The following is a 13,585-nucleotide window of genomic DNA, read 5'->3' on the forward strand; positions in this document are numbered from 1 at the left end:
CACAGGCCTACTGGCAAGTTAAAACTCGGACACCGGGTTTGTGCATCAACATGCAAATAAGAACACCATGTTCTTTTCCGGACGGGAAATCATGAAATGATTACGCCCGCTTTGGGTTGAACGAAAGGGAGTGTCAGACTTACTGACTAAAACCCATATCATGTTCCTTTCTTCTTCGTGCACAGCCTAGGGGATTGTCAAAAGGTATTTGCCAGAATAGACCTCCCTGAATGTGCCCTAAATAAGTGCACCTATCCACGATTGGCTACGGAATAACCAAGTCATTTTTTTTTGCTTTTTTAAAAGGAATAATTTCGATAAACGGATTGATTTCGATATTTTATACGTTCATCAGCCTATTAAAATATAGAAAATTTATTCAAAATTTTGAATACATTATGGTAAGCATATGTTCAAATAACTTTAAAAAAAAAAAATGTACCAGGTGCAGGATTTACACGAACGTATTTATCAGAATCGCCCGTCTAGTTTCGGACCCAACCGGAGTCTTTAACCATGCATTTAAATACGTAATATCTTTTAAATATGAATCGTTCTCACGAAAGTCACTTAAAAAGAAACATATTTGCACGTGATACAGGAAAACCAATATAAAACAAATTATTTGAATGAAAAACAAAGAATGATGTCCATTACGTAACTACAAACACGCGATATGATTTAAACATCTTTAGATCATAGATCGATACACGGACGGTTAACGACCGAGTTTTCACTACGCTTTTACTCTCGAACTATGCGCGTGCGCATAACAGAGATTTTGATAAACAATGCGTTTATTTGTTGATGTAGTTTATTTTTATATGACTAGCTGACTGGTGCTAACTTCGTTTATGGTTATTATTCAGGTTAATATATAGCCTGTGACCATTAAAAAAATGTGAATTTTGTTAAACATTTTCTAAATTCGTTCTTTAGTTTCTGAGATTCCCTATGTCTAATAAATCACAAATTAGAAAATCTCTTCCTGATTATAATATTATTGCACATTCTAATTTACGTGTGTTTTTTTTTGTATACGTTTGGATGGTTTCGATTCACTTATCAAAGCAGAACAAAGAAACTAAACCCATTTTGATTTTACCGATAGAAATACCGGAAAGTTTTGATTGATATGGAGAAAAGTACACTATTATTGACAGCGTTTCCAGTTAAACCATCCATTAGTATTTGCCAATACTAATGGATGGATATTAAATTAACTCTAACTAGTCTAATCTAATTAGGTGGAAAAAATATTTGGTGCACTCGTTCATTTCAGGAACAGTTTAAAATTGAATTAAATGTGTTTAGTCCATTCATCAAATTTTATTACTACAACTTATAGGAGCGGGAAAAACGCAAGTACCCAAGCGGAGACAGAGCTAGTTATTCTACAAAATATAGACGTTCAAACTCTACAATAATTAATCAAAGTCATACATTAAAAAAATACTAGTTTCTAAGAATCTAGTCCTTGATTGAGAACTGACATACAGACACACATTCATATTTATAAACTGTCAACTAGAAACAGGATGTAAGCTTTACAATCTTAAAGAGATCTTGTTTAGTGCCTACGTGCAGACAAAATCGACGTCATAGAGTAGTATTGAAGGTGTGGGAGCGAGATGCCGCTCTACGCGATGTAGCGTTCTATCTCGCTTGCACAACCGTAACAATTTTGCTTTAAGACCTGATGGTAGAACCCCTGATCTCAATCTAACTGGTTATCTTGAACCATTACGTTTAATTTCCTGTAGCTTTTGCTACTTATAACTATCAGGTTAAGATCAGTGCCTTTTATAGAACGTTTGTTGTTATTGTGAAAGTGAGAGAGCGTTATAATGCTGATAGCGACGTCTCTTTTTTGCAGGGAAAAATAGTCCTGAATGTTTACTATCATGTGTTATCGTAATATTGTGATAATTAAAGAAGAGGGATGCAGCTCTACCTAATGTGATAGATAAGTTTTAAAAGCTGATAATACATATACAAAAAGCGAAATGTTTGTCTTGCCGTAAATGATAACATTGCATTTCATTTAAATTTTGGCTGTTCTCATATCATGAAATGAAGTTACATTGAAGGCTATAAGGATATTTTGTCACTATCAGCAAAGTCAAAATGGGCTAAGCCGCGGAAAAAGATTAGGAACAATAACAATATTTCTATACGGCTACAACGTTATGATAAAAATTTGGAAGTATTAAAGCGTCCAGATATTATAAAAAAAACTTTTAATCTCTTCAAAGAACAATATTAAATCCAGCGCTTAATTACGACTTTATAACTTTACGTAATTTTAAACGCTCTTGAGGTTAATTTTCATACAAAACTTAAGTATATTTTTCGTCATTCTCGCCTATTTTTAGCAGTATCTTTGGTGATATCAACTATCGCAGTAAAAGTAAAACAATTTACTTATTCGGGTCTAATCTTCTGAATAGACTATGAAAATGAAAATTAGTATAAAATGTAACAGAAAAATACAGTAACACATAAAATACTAAGGATATTATAAGGTCTGATTATTAAGTGCACCGAAATGATATTATTGCTTTCGATTGGAATAAAAACAAAACTTATTTAACTATAGATTTTCCATGATCACATCAAATTGTGACATTTCCATGCACAACTGAGTTTTGGCAATTGTTACAAAGATATTTCATAAAATAGTTATTACAACATTATGATTGGTGTCATGTTTTAAGGTTTTCCATCATATACTTGCTTACGAATGCATCTTTGTTATTGCGATATTTTATAAAATAGCAAATAAGGTAATATAATTTGATTAAATGTTATAAAACACATAATAAATGCTGTGTGTAAATAAAACCAAACAATAAATTGTAAATAGAGCAATTTACTAGTCTAATTAATTTAGTTTCCATGATGCTTTAAAAAAAATAATTACTAAAAATACCTAAGTAACACATTTTGACTATTTTATTTTTCAAAGCTTGAAAAATAATCCAAATGTATATTTAAAAAAAAGTTCCATTTAAAAATATGTTGCTTTCGTATAATTATGGCAAATGGAATTTCAATGCCCTACAACTATTCAATTTAAAAAAAAAAAATAAAAGGATGAATTAAAATACTCACTTTTTCCCAATAAATCCATAATAGAATCATCTTCTTGTGACGTCGCATAATTATTATGATAGGCACCCTTCCTACGGCCGAGGGCGCCTAGTAACAAAATATCTTTCTCCTGTTCATTAGCAGGACGTCTTCTATCTGACGGTAAATCCAATTTTTTCTCATCTAAACTCCCTTGTAACGTCAACACGTCATTCTCATTACACAAAACGTAATTAAAACAATTAATAAATGTTAAAAACAAGAATATAGTTCTAAAATATGGCGTCGTAATATTAAATTCGCGCGTTCTTCTTCTAGTTTTAAAATTTTTCTTTTTAATTTTCCCCGCCGACTCGGCCAGTTTGTTTTCGTTTACACTTTGATTGCACATTTCACTGGTTTCTATGACACAACATTTTTTGACACTTGATCACTGTTTTTTTTATAAATTTATTTTTCTTGTTTTATTTGTTTGTTTGAGACGTCTTGACGCGGGAAGTTAGTTATCGGAAGTAAACAGCGAATGGCTCGCGCTATGTTGCTTTTCACTTTTAGTTAGAGATCCCCAGACGTTACATTTTCTTAACCAAACTTTTAATGTAAACATGCGATTCCATTGCGTTAGCGTTTTTTATCTGTAAGGTAACAGTTATAATTTAAATGTTTTCCATACTCATTCGCGCCTTAAATAGTAACAAAAAAAAATACCTACGGGACCAAATATTATATTTTTATTATAACAATACGCGTTAGTTTTGCGTGTTATCTGTGCGTGCCATATAAATTTACAATAGTTACTTGTACTCATAATAATTAGTTAATAGTAGATAGTTTATTTCACTTTGTAATTTCAGTGTAAGTTGCGACCAATTTTTAACTAAATCACTAGATAAGAATACTATTTTGACAGTCGTACAGTCAACTTGTTTTGGTCTTAGTTATAAACCTTTTGACAATTTTATTATTCTTTTGACATAAATTAAAGCTTTTGTTTTGCATTTATGATTGTTTTTATAAATGAAAATATTTCAAAAATTGAAGAAACAAACAAATTTTGTTTTCTAAGTTACTTAACGACAAAGAAAATGCAGAAATCTACAAGTAATACATAATTAGTTTGTTTCATATTCTTTATTTCTTACGCCTGTTAAAAATAAATTACTAAAAAGTCTTAGAAACTAAAATCAATTTAAATTTTGTCAGATTGACAATTTAGTGACTAAAATGGTTTCATTTTTCAAATAATCATTAAGTAACAGTTAAGTCCAATTTCATAATCTAAGTTCTAACTGTTAGTTAAGTCCTCAGCATTGTATAACTGGTTAGAATTAACTGCAGTTATTTTTAACTATTGAGTGAATCATCAGGTTTTGTAATTTGGCTTTTAAAGTAATTTTAGATGCTCCTTGAGTTTTGATAGAAAATCTTTCTTCACAAAATAGGACGAATCTATTGAGATCATCCTAAAAAAAATACAATGAAATGTAATCTTGCTTCGTTTATAATACTCGGATTTTATCACACCTGTCTATTGATCACGGCTCTATTTGATTAGAGCGATAAAAATAGTCTCTAACAACGAATAATTAACCTAATTGACATACATACATAATATTTAGATTACGAAGTAATTTTTGTATTAATAAATTACTTAGAAACCAAAATATGAATCGAAGAACGAATATAGTCAGAAAAGAATCGACCTTTCAAGCGTTAGTTACATACATGTAAGTAATCTCTAGAATTAGTCAAACATTGATTAACCAACTCGTTTCAAGTCATTAAATCCTAATTACATTACATCGATGCCCGTCCCATTAAACCACTGTTTTCAATTTGCTTAGAAAGTATATTATTATGTAAAATACATTCTAATTAGTTCCTTAAAGTTTCGAACTTAATCTCACAGGAAGTTTGTACGTAAGTCATTAACAAGTCTTCTTGATCGTTAAACCTCCATATTTCCATATTTAGATTTGAATAATGAGATACAAAAACGGTTTAATGCGCATTGGAGTATCAAGACCAAGTGGTCACACTTGAACACTCATAAGACGCCGACTTTCGCCGTAGCTTTCCAAAACATGACTTTAAATAGGTGAAAAACGGCGTAAGGTATATCAGTACGAATAAATTTAGATTTTATAGCCAAGGGTATAGCGTCCAAAGTCATTTGTCTGCGACCCATCGGTGACAAATCCCTCTGATTGATTTAGAATATTAACGAACTTGGAAATTTCGACTTTATAGTTTTGATTTAAAGCTTTAATTTATTCGGAGTTTTGTTAGGACGTAATTTGTACAAATATACAAGTTGCTTTCTTTACTAATGACATCTGTTAAGGTTATTTTCGCGGTATTGCATTATCTGTGGCTAATTCGTTTTTGATAGGGCCATTGGCCATTCTTACGGAAGAACAGAATTAGGGTAATTGCAATGAAGCATAACAAATTGTATAATTACATTTTATTGTTCGAGAAAAAATTTTCTAAGATACGTTTAATTTTGTTGTTGAATATTATGTTTAAATTACAGAAAGTTGCCCGCGAGCGTGTGTCGTGAATAATAACCTGTTGGGCTTGACTAGGGCCGACTTACTATTAACTTTGATATTCAAATGACCCGTGGAATTACAGCCAGTAGATATAAAACAGAAAACAGCTGCCAATCAGTTTATATTGCTCAATCGGGCAATTAACCAATTATATAAAACATAGGTATATTATTCATAGAAAACTTCGGTAATAACAACAGTTTAAAGGTTTATAAATAAATAAGGCTTATCTAAAAGTACCTACGTACTGAAAAATATATAAAAAGACGTAATAGAAAACATACTGGTTGAGATACTTTTAAATAAAAAGATTACAACAGCCGGAACACAACGGAATGAAACCGAGAGTGTTTCCGAACGTGCGTGCCAGTTTGACAGCTCATCGTTCCCGCCATTTTCACTTTCGTTTCGATAATGGCGCCAGGCGAAGAAATTAGGCGCCATTTTTAAACATGATTACCACTTGAATTGGACAATGAAGTCAAATTGGAGTCTTGGTTTTTGATATAACAAAAAAAATGAATAAGATTAAATAGATATTTGTACAATTAAATAACATGATTCTAAAATGTAACGAACGATTTTTTACATATACAATGTTTGGCCAATTAGATTTACCTACTCATAACTTTTTTTCATTCAGTTTTAAATTACGATTGCACAATAAATTATAAGGAAATGCGTAATAACAGAAATAATTGAACGCTTTCGGAACCAAACGTAAGACATACGTTTTTTCTTTACATAACGAGATTTGGATTACTTTACATAGGTACACGCAGTTTCTCATGTATAACTTATACAATTTGCAAATTTTCACGCTTTTACCGTTGCGGAAACCTAATATTACGTTGGTGGGCATAACTTTACATTTCTATGTATTGCGAAACTTTAAGAAGTAATTGGCGTACTAGTTATTGTGTATTTACGAATAATGACATTATTTTAACAGAATTATTACCTTATGGTAACCATGGCAATACTTTTTAGCGACCTCAATTTCTATGTCTTCAAAATTAATTTGAGCATTGTTCTCGGGCACCTACGGCAAATTAATTATCTCAGTTTTTAATCATTTTCACATAAAAGATTGCAACGCATTGCCATACACCGACACAAAAACCCAGATTGATGACGTAGCACGGTGGTTAAGGTTCTAGTCAGTGAGGGTCTGACACTATCCGTTCTCCGTTCCATTATCCGTCCGTTCAAAGAAAAGGACTTGATCCCAGCATGGTACAAAATTTTGTATTCTTGTGTATAATATGTACGAGTATGTTTTTAAAACCGTCTGCAATAATTTATTGATAAAAAAATCGATTGTTTTCTTAACTCGCAATCGAATAAAAAGTATAATAAACTTGATTCATGTCAAAACATAATGTACACAGATGAATGATTAATTGACATTTACAAGATTGTTTAAACGATACTTAAGAGAGAAAATTGCATATTTCTACCCAAATATCTCAAGACCCAAGTATTTTTGTAATTGCGCAATAAAATTTATATTATTTGATACAAATAGCTAAATAGCTTCAATCACGCTGCCGCGCCATACCGCTGAAATGGACATTGACACCCCGGACAAATAAACATGGCGCCTAATTGTTTAGGACTGGCTTAGGCGAATACTGGCCTCTGAACTGCAGCCTATACCACACGAAGTAGGAACAATAGTGAGAAACTGGGCCGGGAAAATGGAGTCGTAGCCACATTGGGATTTTATTTTATTAATATCAGAAAAAAGGGTGCTTAATAAACTTGTACCCATACATTTTTTTCGCTTCTTGTAATATGGGCCGCGGCCCAAGGACTATTTTCCCCCTGAGCCTTAAAGATAAGATAAAGATTTATTTGCATGAAACATGAATTAGGTACTACATACCTAAATATATACTGTCATAACTTAATTGCCCACCGGCAAATTAGAATTGGTACAAGAAGGAATCTAAGGAAACCTACATCTAAATTATCTTAAATCAGTTATGGTGGAATAAGAAACGTTCATAAAATCCGTATCTTAACGTAAAACAACCATATAAGAAAAATTGCAGTTCCAAAGTCCAAAAACTTTCAGATCCTCTAACTAAATGTTCTACTTATTTACACCATCTAACCAAAAAAATGTAGATCAATCACGATCCAAAAATTAAGGCTGTTTGAAACCAGGTCTTTACAGCCACGTCTGTCTCGTGTGTATCAGAACGTATCACAATTATCTTACGTACGCATTCACGTTTCGTCAACGCTTGTTTTCTTAAAAAAAAACAAACTCGAGATTTGCAAATGGCGGTTGTCAGGATGTGTCATTGTTTGACGTTACGAAAGAGGTTCGTGTTGTAACGTCGGTACGGCTGTTTTGAATGAAATTATTTAATTAATTACACTTACAGTTAGGACTGGCAGGTTTTTTTAATTCATTGATATATATCTTTAATTTGTAATACTATAACTTCTATATATCAAGACCAATTTTAGAGTCTCGTTAACGGAAAATTAATAGATTTAAAAAATAGAAATACCCACGTTTATAAATGTCACTCCATTTACATTTCATAAAAAAATCAGCCAGTTACAATAATCTAACCGGAACGACAAACAAACAAACATACAAACTAGAAAGGGAGTGTATAAAAAAGTCGGAAAAAATACGTAAACGTTATTAAAAAAAGATTCCTTTTTCTACTTGAAGAAACGCCACAATTAACCTTTCTTTCAGAATGAAAATGAAAAAATAACTCGACAAATATTAAAATTACGCCCTTAAATAAAAGTATTTAAATTTTCTATACCATAGAGTAGATTTATTTGAAATCTATCTATAGACAACGCATTATTAACTTAAATACATAGTTATTTACCTAGATTTCTAGCTTCAATCTAGAGCTTATTTACGTCTTTATTATAGTGATAGTGGACTAGTAATTACAAATGAGGCAAACAGATGGAAATGAAGAAAAACTTTTTAAATATGTAAAGTAGGTTTAGGTTTAAAAGATATGACAAACTAGCTGTTGCCCGCGACTTCGTCCCCGTGGGTAGAAGATATAAGTAATGATTTATACCTGCCCTGTTTTTTTTACACATTTTCCATTGTATCTTCGCTCCTATTAGTCGCAGCGTGATGGTTTATAGCCTAAAGCCTTCCTCGATGAATGGTCTATTCAACACAAAAATAATTTTTCAATTTGGACTAGTAGTTCTTGAGATTAGCGCGTTCAAACAAACAAACTCTTCAGCTTTATATATTAGTAATATAATATAATAGAGTATAGATGTTCAATTTTATGAAGGTAGTTTTTAGAGATTAAAAAAAACATCTTTGCTCTGATTGCATAAGTAGGTAGATGGTAGGTTTTAAGAACAGTTATCATACGATTCATTGAATACACGAGAAATACGAAACTAAAAATATTTTTGCACGTTAATTTTGTCAGGAATTCAATCAAAAATGACAATCAGTTTGCCTATCAACCAACAACAACCACTTTTAACAATTTGAAATATTAATTTCAGACAGATTGACAGTCCTATAATTGACAGGTCAAAGTCACGTGACCTATCGAAAAGAAATGTCTTTGCCATACATTAGAGCCAGTTTAATCACGGATAGCTGAGTGGTATGTAGGCTTACTAAACATGACTGTGTACCAACATTATCACTTTATATAAACTATCCAATTACAATAAAAAGATGCAATCATTTAATTTAATGAACAGAATAAGATTTATATAAGCTGTTATAGGTAATGTTACTATAAACATAGAAAATATATACGTAAGTAAATGGTTCATGACGCTGCTGTCCTAGGTACATAAATACTATAAATAAAATAATTTCAAAGACAAAATTCACAAAGTTATTTAATCCTAGTTTGTATCGCGGGGGGTTTTTCAAACATTCGAATTACATAAACAAAGACATCCAGTCTCAGACCAAGCATTCGTGGATCATAGGTAGGTACGGACACTTGTCCTACGCGGGGCCCGAACCCGCGACCCGTCGCGCTCAGTGGGTTTGGCGTGATGACCTCAACCACTCGGCTCTCCGTGCAGTTTATTGATGAACTCGTCAAATTTTGGTATTATTCACTGACTTTCGTAATGATTTTTTTTATGTAGATACTTGTTAGATACATTTTAAGTAAATATTATATTTTTACATCAAAAAGTGAAAGTATGATTAACGGATAATTTATTTATTTAAGGTAAATAATGATGACAACTGAAATCACAAAGTGTAAATAAACTATTTTTAATACGTTATAGCACTATTGTTGCCAATTAGTTAAACAGATATTTCAATGATTTGTATTGCAAAACTTTGACACACACTATCAAAAAGAAATTGTCATACGATCATCAATTAAATAATCAACTTACCAAAAGTCCAAAGGAAACAAACCTATTTATGTCACAAAAATTTAAATTCCGAATGCCACCGCATTCTACAAAAATTTCTGCATTTAATAATGTATCTAATTCTGCAAATATTTGCATAAATATTTTGATTAAAAGAGGTTTTATGTTACGTAAATTATTATTATTTATAATACACGTGCTATAGTTTTTAGCCACTTCGCGACACTGTCAGTTCCAGTTATTTCACACGGCTAGGCGGCAGACGCCTGCGTGGGGTGTTAAACATTCTACTTTCATTCTAATCTCTACTATTCAAATGCAAATTGTTATTTTTTTCGCTGCTCACTATTATTTATGGGCTAATGTCATGTTGAAGTCAATATAAAGATTATATCAGTTATATAATGCATTACAAGAAGAATTTTTATTTTAGATTCTTATTAATTCATTATGATTTGCAAATACGAAATTAATATTAAATAGTCGCTATACCACGTTCAACATAATTGAAGTTTTGAAAAAAAGGCAATTTATTATACGAGTCATCATATTTGACTTTAAAAACATCGATCAAATCTAGTCAAGTCATATTTTGGCTATCATGACGTCTGATGATGTCTGAACGTAGCATGACAGTTCAAAGTCAAAATAACTTAATAAAACTAAGTATCATTTTCATATTTTCACGCGTTATTTATGGACGCCCAGCGGTTTAATGTAAAATGTTTGGTCAAACAATGCCTTTAAAAATAAACATTCAATTACATAAACATTCAAATGTAAAACAAAACAAAAAGTTTGCAACATCTTCTCGAGTGAGAGTCGAAAACTCGAAAGTTACAGTAGTTCTTTCAGTATTTTCATCTTTGTTTGACATAGCCTTGTATCTAGACCGAAATCTAGGTCGATATTTACATGTCAGGATGGAAGACGAAAGGAGGTCGTATACCGATAAATATTAAAAAATATGATCTGTCAACAGAAGCTGCCAATTAATTTCCCGCCAGTTATTAAAAATGGGGCTAGTAGATACAAAATGGGTGACACAACTTAACACCTCTTTTGAAACGATATAATAACTATAATATTCACCGCACTAAAATTCATTTTACTGGAGGTTTTACAGGGAGGTTTTATAGAGGTTTTATTTTTATATAAACTTAACGTTATATATATTTTATATAACGTTAAGTTTTTAACGTTATATATATTTTATATAACGTTAAGTTTTACATTTGTATACCAGAAATTAAACAATAAAAACGGTTGATTTTACAAACTATTTGTGGGTACAAGTTACCACACTCATAATCCTAAACAATTATGGAAGTCCGTTTTTTTGCCCATACGCCCAAACAAACTTACTAGTCTATTCGGCAACAAGTTTTCACGACCTTCCAAAAAAAGAGTAAATTAATTTCATTAACGTTTCTAAACAACTTAATAGAGAAAAAAAGAAGAATCCAGTTGCAATCATAGATCCAGCAAAATAAGAACAAAAAAAAACCCATTTTAGCTAGTCATCACACCAGTCACTCAAACGAAAATAGATAAAAATAACCACTTACTTACTTATAACGCCTACTTTCACCTCAACCTTCACGAAAGTTATATAACGAAACATAACTTATATAACACTGTGATTATCTAATTATATGAAATTATGGCCTTGAGGTTTCGATCGACGCAATTGATATATCATTTTATGGATAGTAATGTCTTTAAACGGCTGTACTTATCTTTCTATTTTAAACGACTCCCGTACTAAGCAATTTAGCCCTTGTCTCTCGGTGGTTTGACAAACATTCAAGTAACATGCACAAAGACACCTAGACTCAGGACAAGCATTCGTGGATCAAACAAATGCTTGTCCTACGCCGGATTCGAACATTTGACATGTCGCGTTTAGTAGGTTAGGATTTAATTTACATATTTTATCACACAATAAAAAACAAAATCAAAGTGATTTATTCTAATTTGGCGAAGAGGTACCACTTTTTGAATGTCAAACTACATTGGACACCACCCAGTTTCGCGAACCCTTCATAGTTTTAAGTTTCATAGTTTTAAAAGACTTTTAAGTTCGTGAAACAGAGCGACACAAAGATTAAGTAGTGCTTGTCAAGTGTAAATTAAACCTTATTCAGTCACAACTGAGATAAAAAACGCACTTTCTTGTGAGTATACTGTCTTTATAATTTTTAAGAGGAATATGAAGACGATTAGACATTTTGAAATATTCTTGTCAGTGTCGTTCTAACATTGCATATCATGCGTAGGTAGTATAGTGTAAAAGACTTGTTTGTTTGTTAAACAACTCGTCACAAAACTTAAGTTATTTAATGCGGAAACGTTTAAAAAAAATCGTCTTACACCAAATTAATTTAAAACTTATTGTGTTGTAAGAACACAATAAAAAATGTGCCACAAAAGTTTAATTAACCAGACGGTCAATCAAAACTTTCGCGTTAACGAATAACAGTGCTTTTATTGGCTCGTTAAAGTTTAAGTTAAAGATAATAGTTAACTGTAAGTCAAGAACTTACTGTAATCTATACATATAATAAAATTGTAGAAAAGTAAAAACTGTACATTGAATATTTTAAAAAAAGAATAATTGCAGGGTGGTCTACGAACGATTCCGATGCCGAAAATATAATTTTTAGAATTTTTGTCTGTTTGTCTGTTTGTCTGTTTGTCTGTATGTATGTCCGGAAAGATCTCGGAAAGTACTGGATAGATTTGATTCATATTTTCAGAGAATATCAACAAGAGGTCCGGTCAACATACTTTTTACTTATTATCTCGCTTTTCGTTACAGGGAGTGAGCAAGAGCCTTTTATATCTATAAACAAATATCAAATTATCTCATAAATTACTGAATATATTTCGTTCACATTTTGCATGAACCTTATCGTAGACATGATACAACAAATATACAAAAACCATAACGCTACTATGCAGGGGGCATGAGCAGTAAAGTTTTAAATATTTGGACTCACCCGTAACATCGTGTAATACAATTATGAGGTGTATTTTCACCCCATTCAGTAGTAGGCAGCACGGTCATCAATTTACATAAAAAACATCACGCTATTTATCTTAAGACTTTTGGCAGAGCAATAATAGGATTTTTCGAAAATAAATCATTTTCACAAAATTAGTGATTTCATTCTCTTTCAAGTCTGATATAGGCCTACTACGACTATTATATATTATATATATATATTCACAAGTAAAATAAAAGAAACATAAACTATTACGTTTTTTTTATGCAATTGTTACCGTAATCGGTACATTCTTGAAAGAAAGGAACTTAAATTATTTTTATTTTTATTGATGTACTAAAATGACTCAAGTTCAAATGTGGAATGCCGTGATAGATTTTGTATTTATTTACGATAGGAGTATATACCTATGTCTTCAAGATCAAAACATTCGTAGTGACACTCAACCCAAAGTTGCATGTAGTTCACATTGATCTCATCTATAAATATACAACAATAAATTACTGAACGGCACAGTTAATTATTACCTTGGTTCATCTGTAACAACTAGCAACAAAAATATAA

General features: G+C 31.4%; 1 protein-coding gene across 3 annotated transcripts in view; it reads right to left on the reverse strand.

Annotated features, from left to right (window-relative positions):
• Positions 1–13,585, reverse strand: part of LOC113504074 (serine proteinase stubble) — a 35,655-nt gene that overhangs the window by 15,093 nt on the left and 6,977 nt on the right. The window contains exon 1 of one of the 3 annotated variants that reach the window (XM_026886168.1): positions 3,115–3,787. The exons of the other annotated variants lie outside the window; for them this stretch is intronic. Within the exon in view, the coding sequence (XP_026741969.1) occupies positions 3,115–3,484 (370 nt within the window). The 5' untranslated portion in view covers positions 3,485–3,787. Of the gene's footprint in view, positions 1–3,114; positions 3,788–13,585 lie in introns of those variants that run through there. 3 annotated transcript variants of the gene reach the window in all.

Source organism: Trichoplusia ni, chromosome 21 (genome assembly GCF_003590095.1).
Source record: "Trichoplusia ni isolate ovarian cell line Hi5 chromosome 21, tn1, whole genome shotgun sequence".
Classification (NCBI taxonomy): Eukaryota; Metazoa; Arthropoda; class Insecta; order Lepidoptera; family Noctuidae; genus Trichoplusia; species Trichoplusia ni.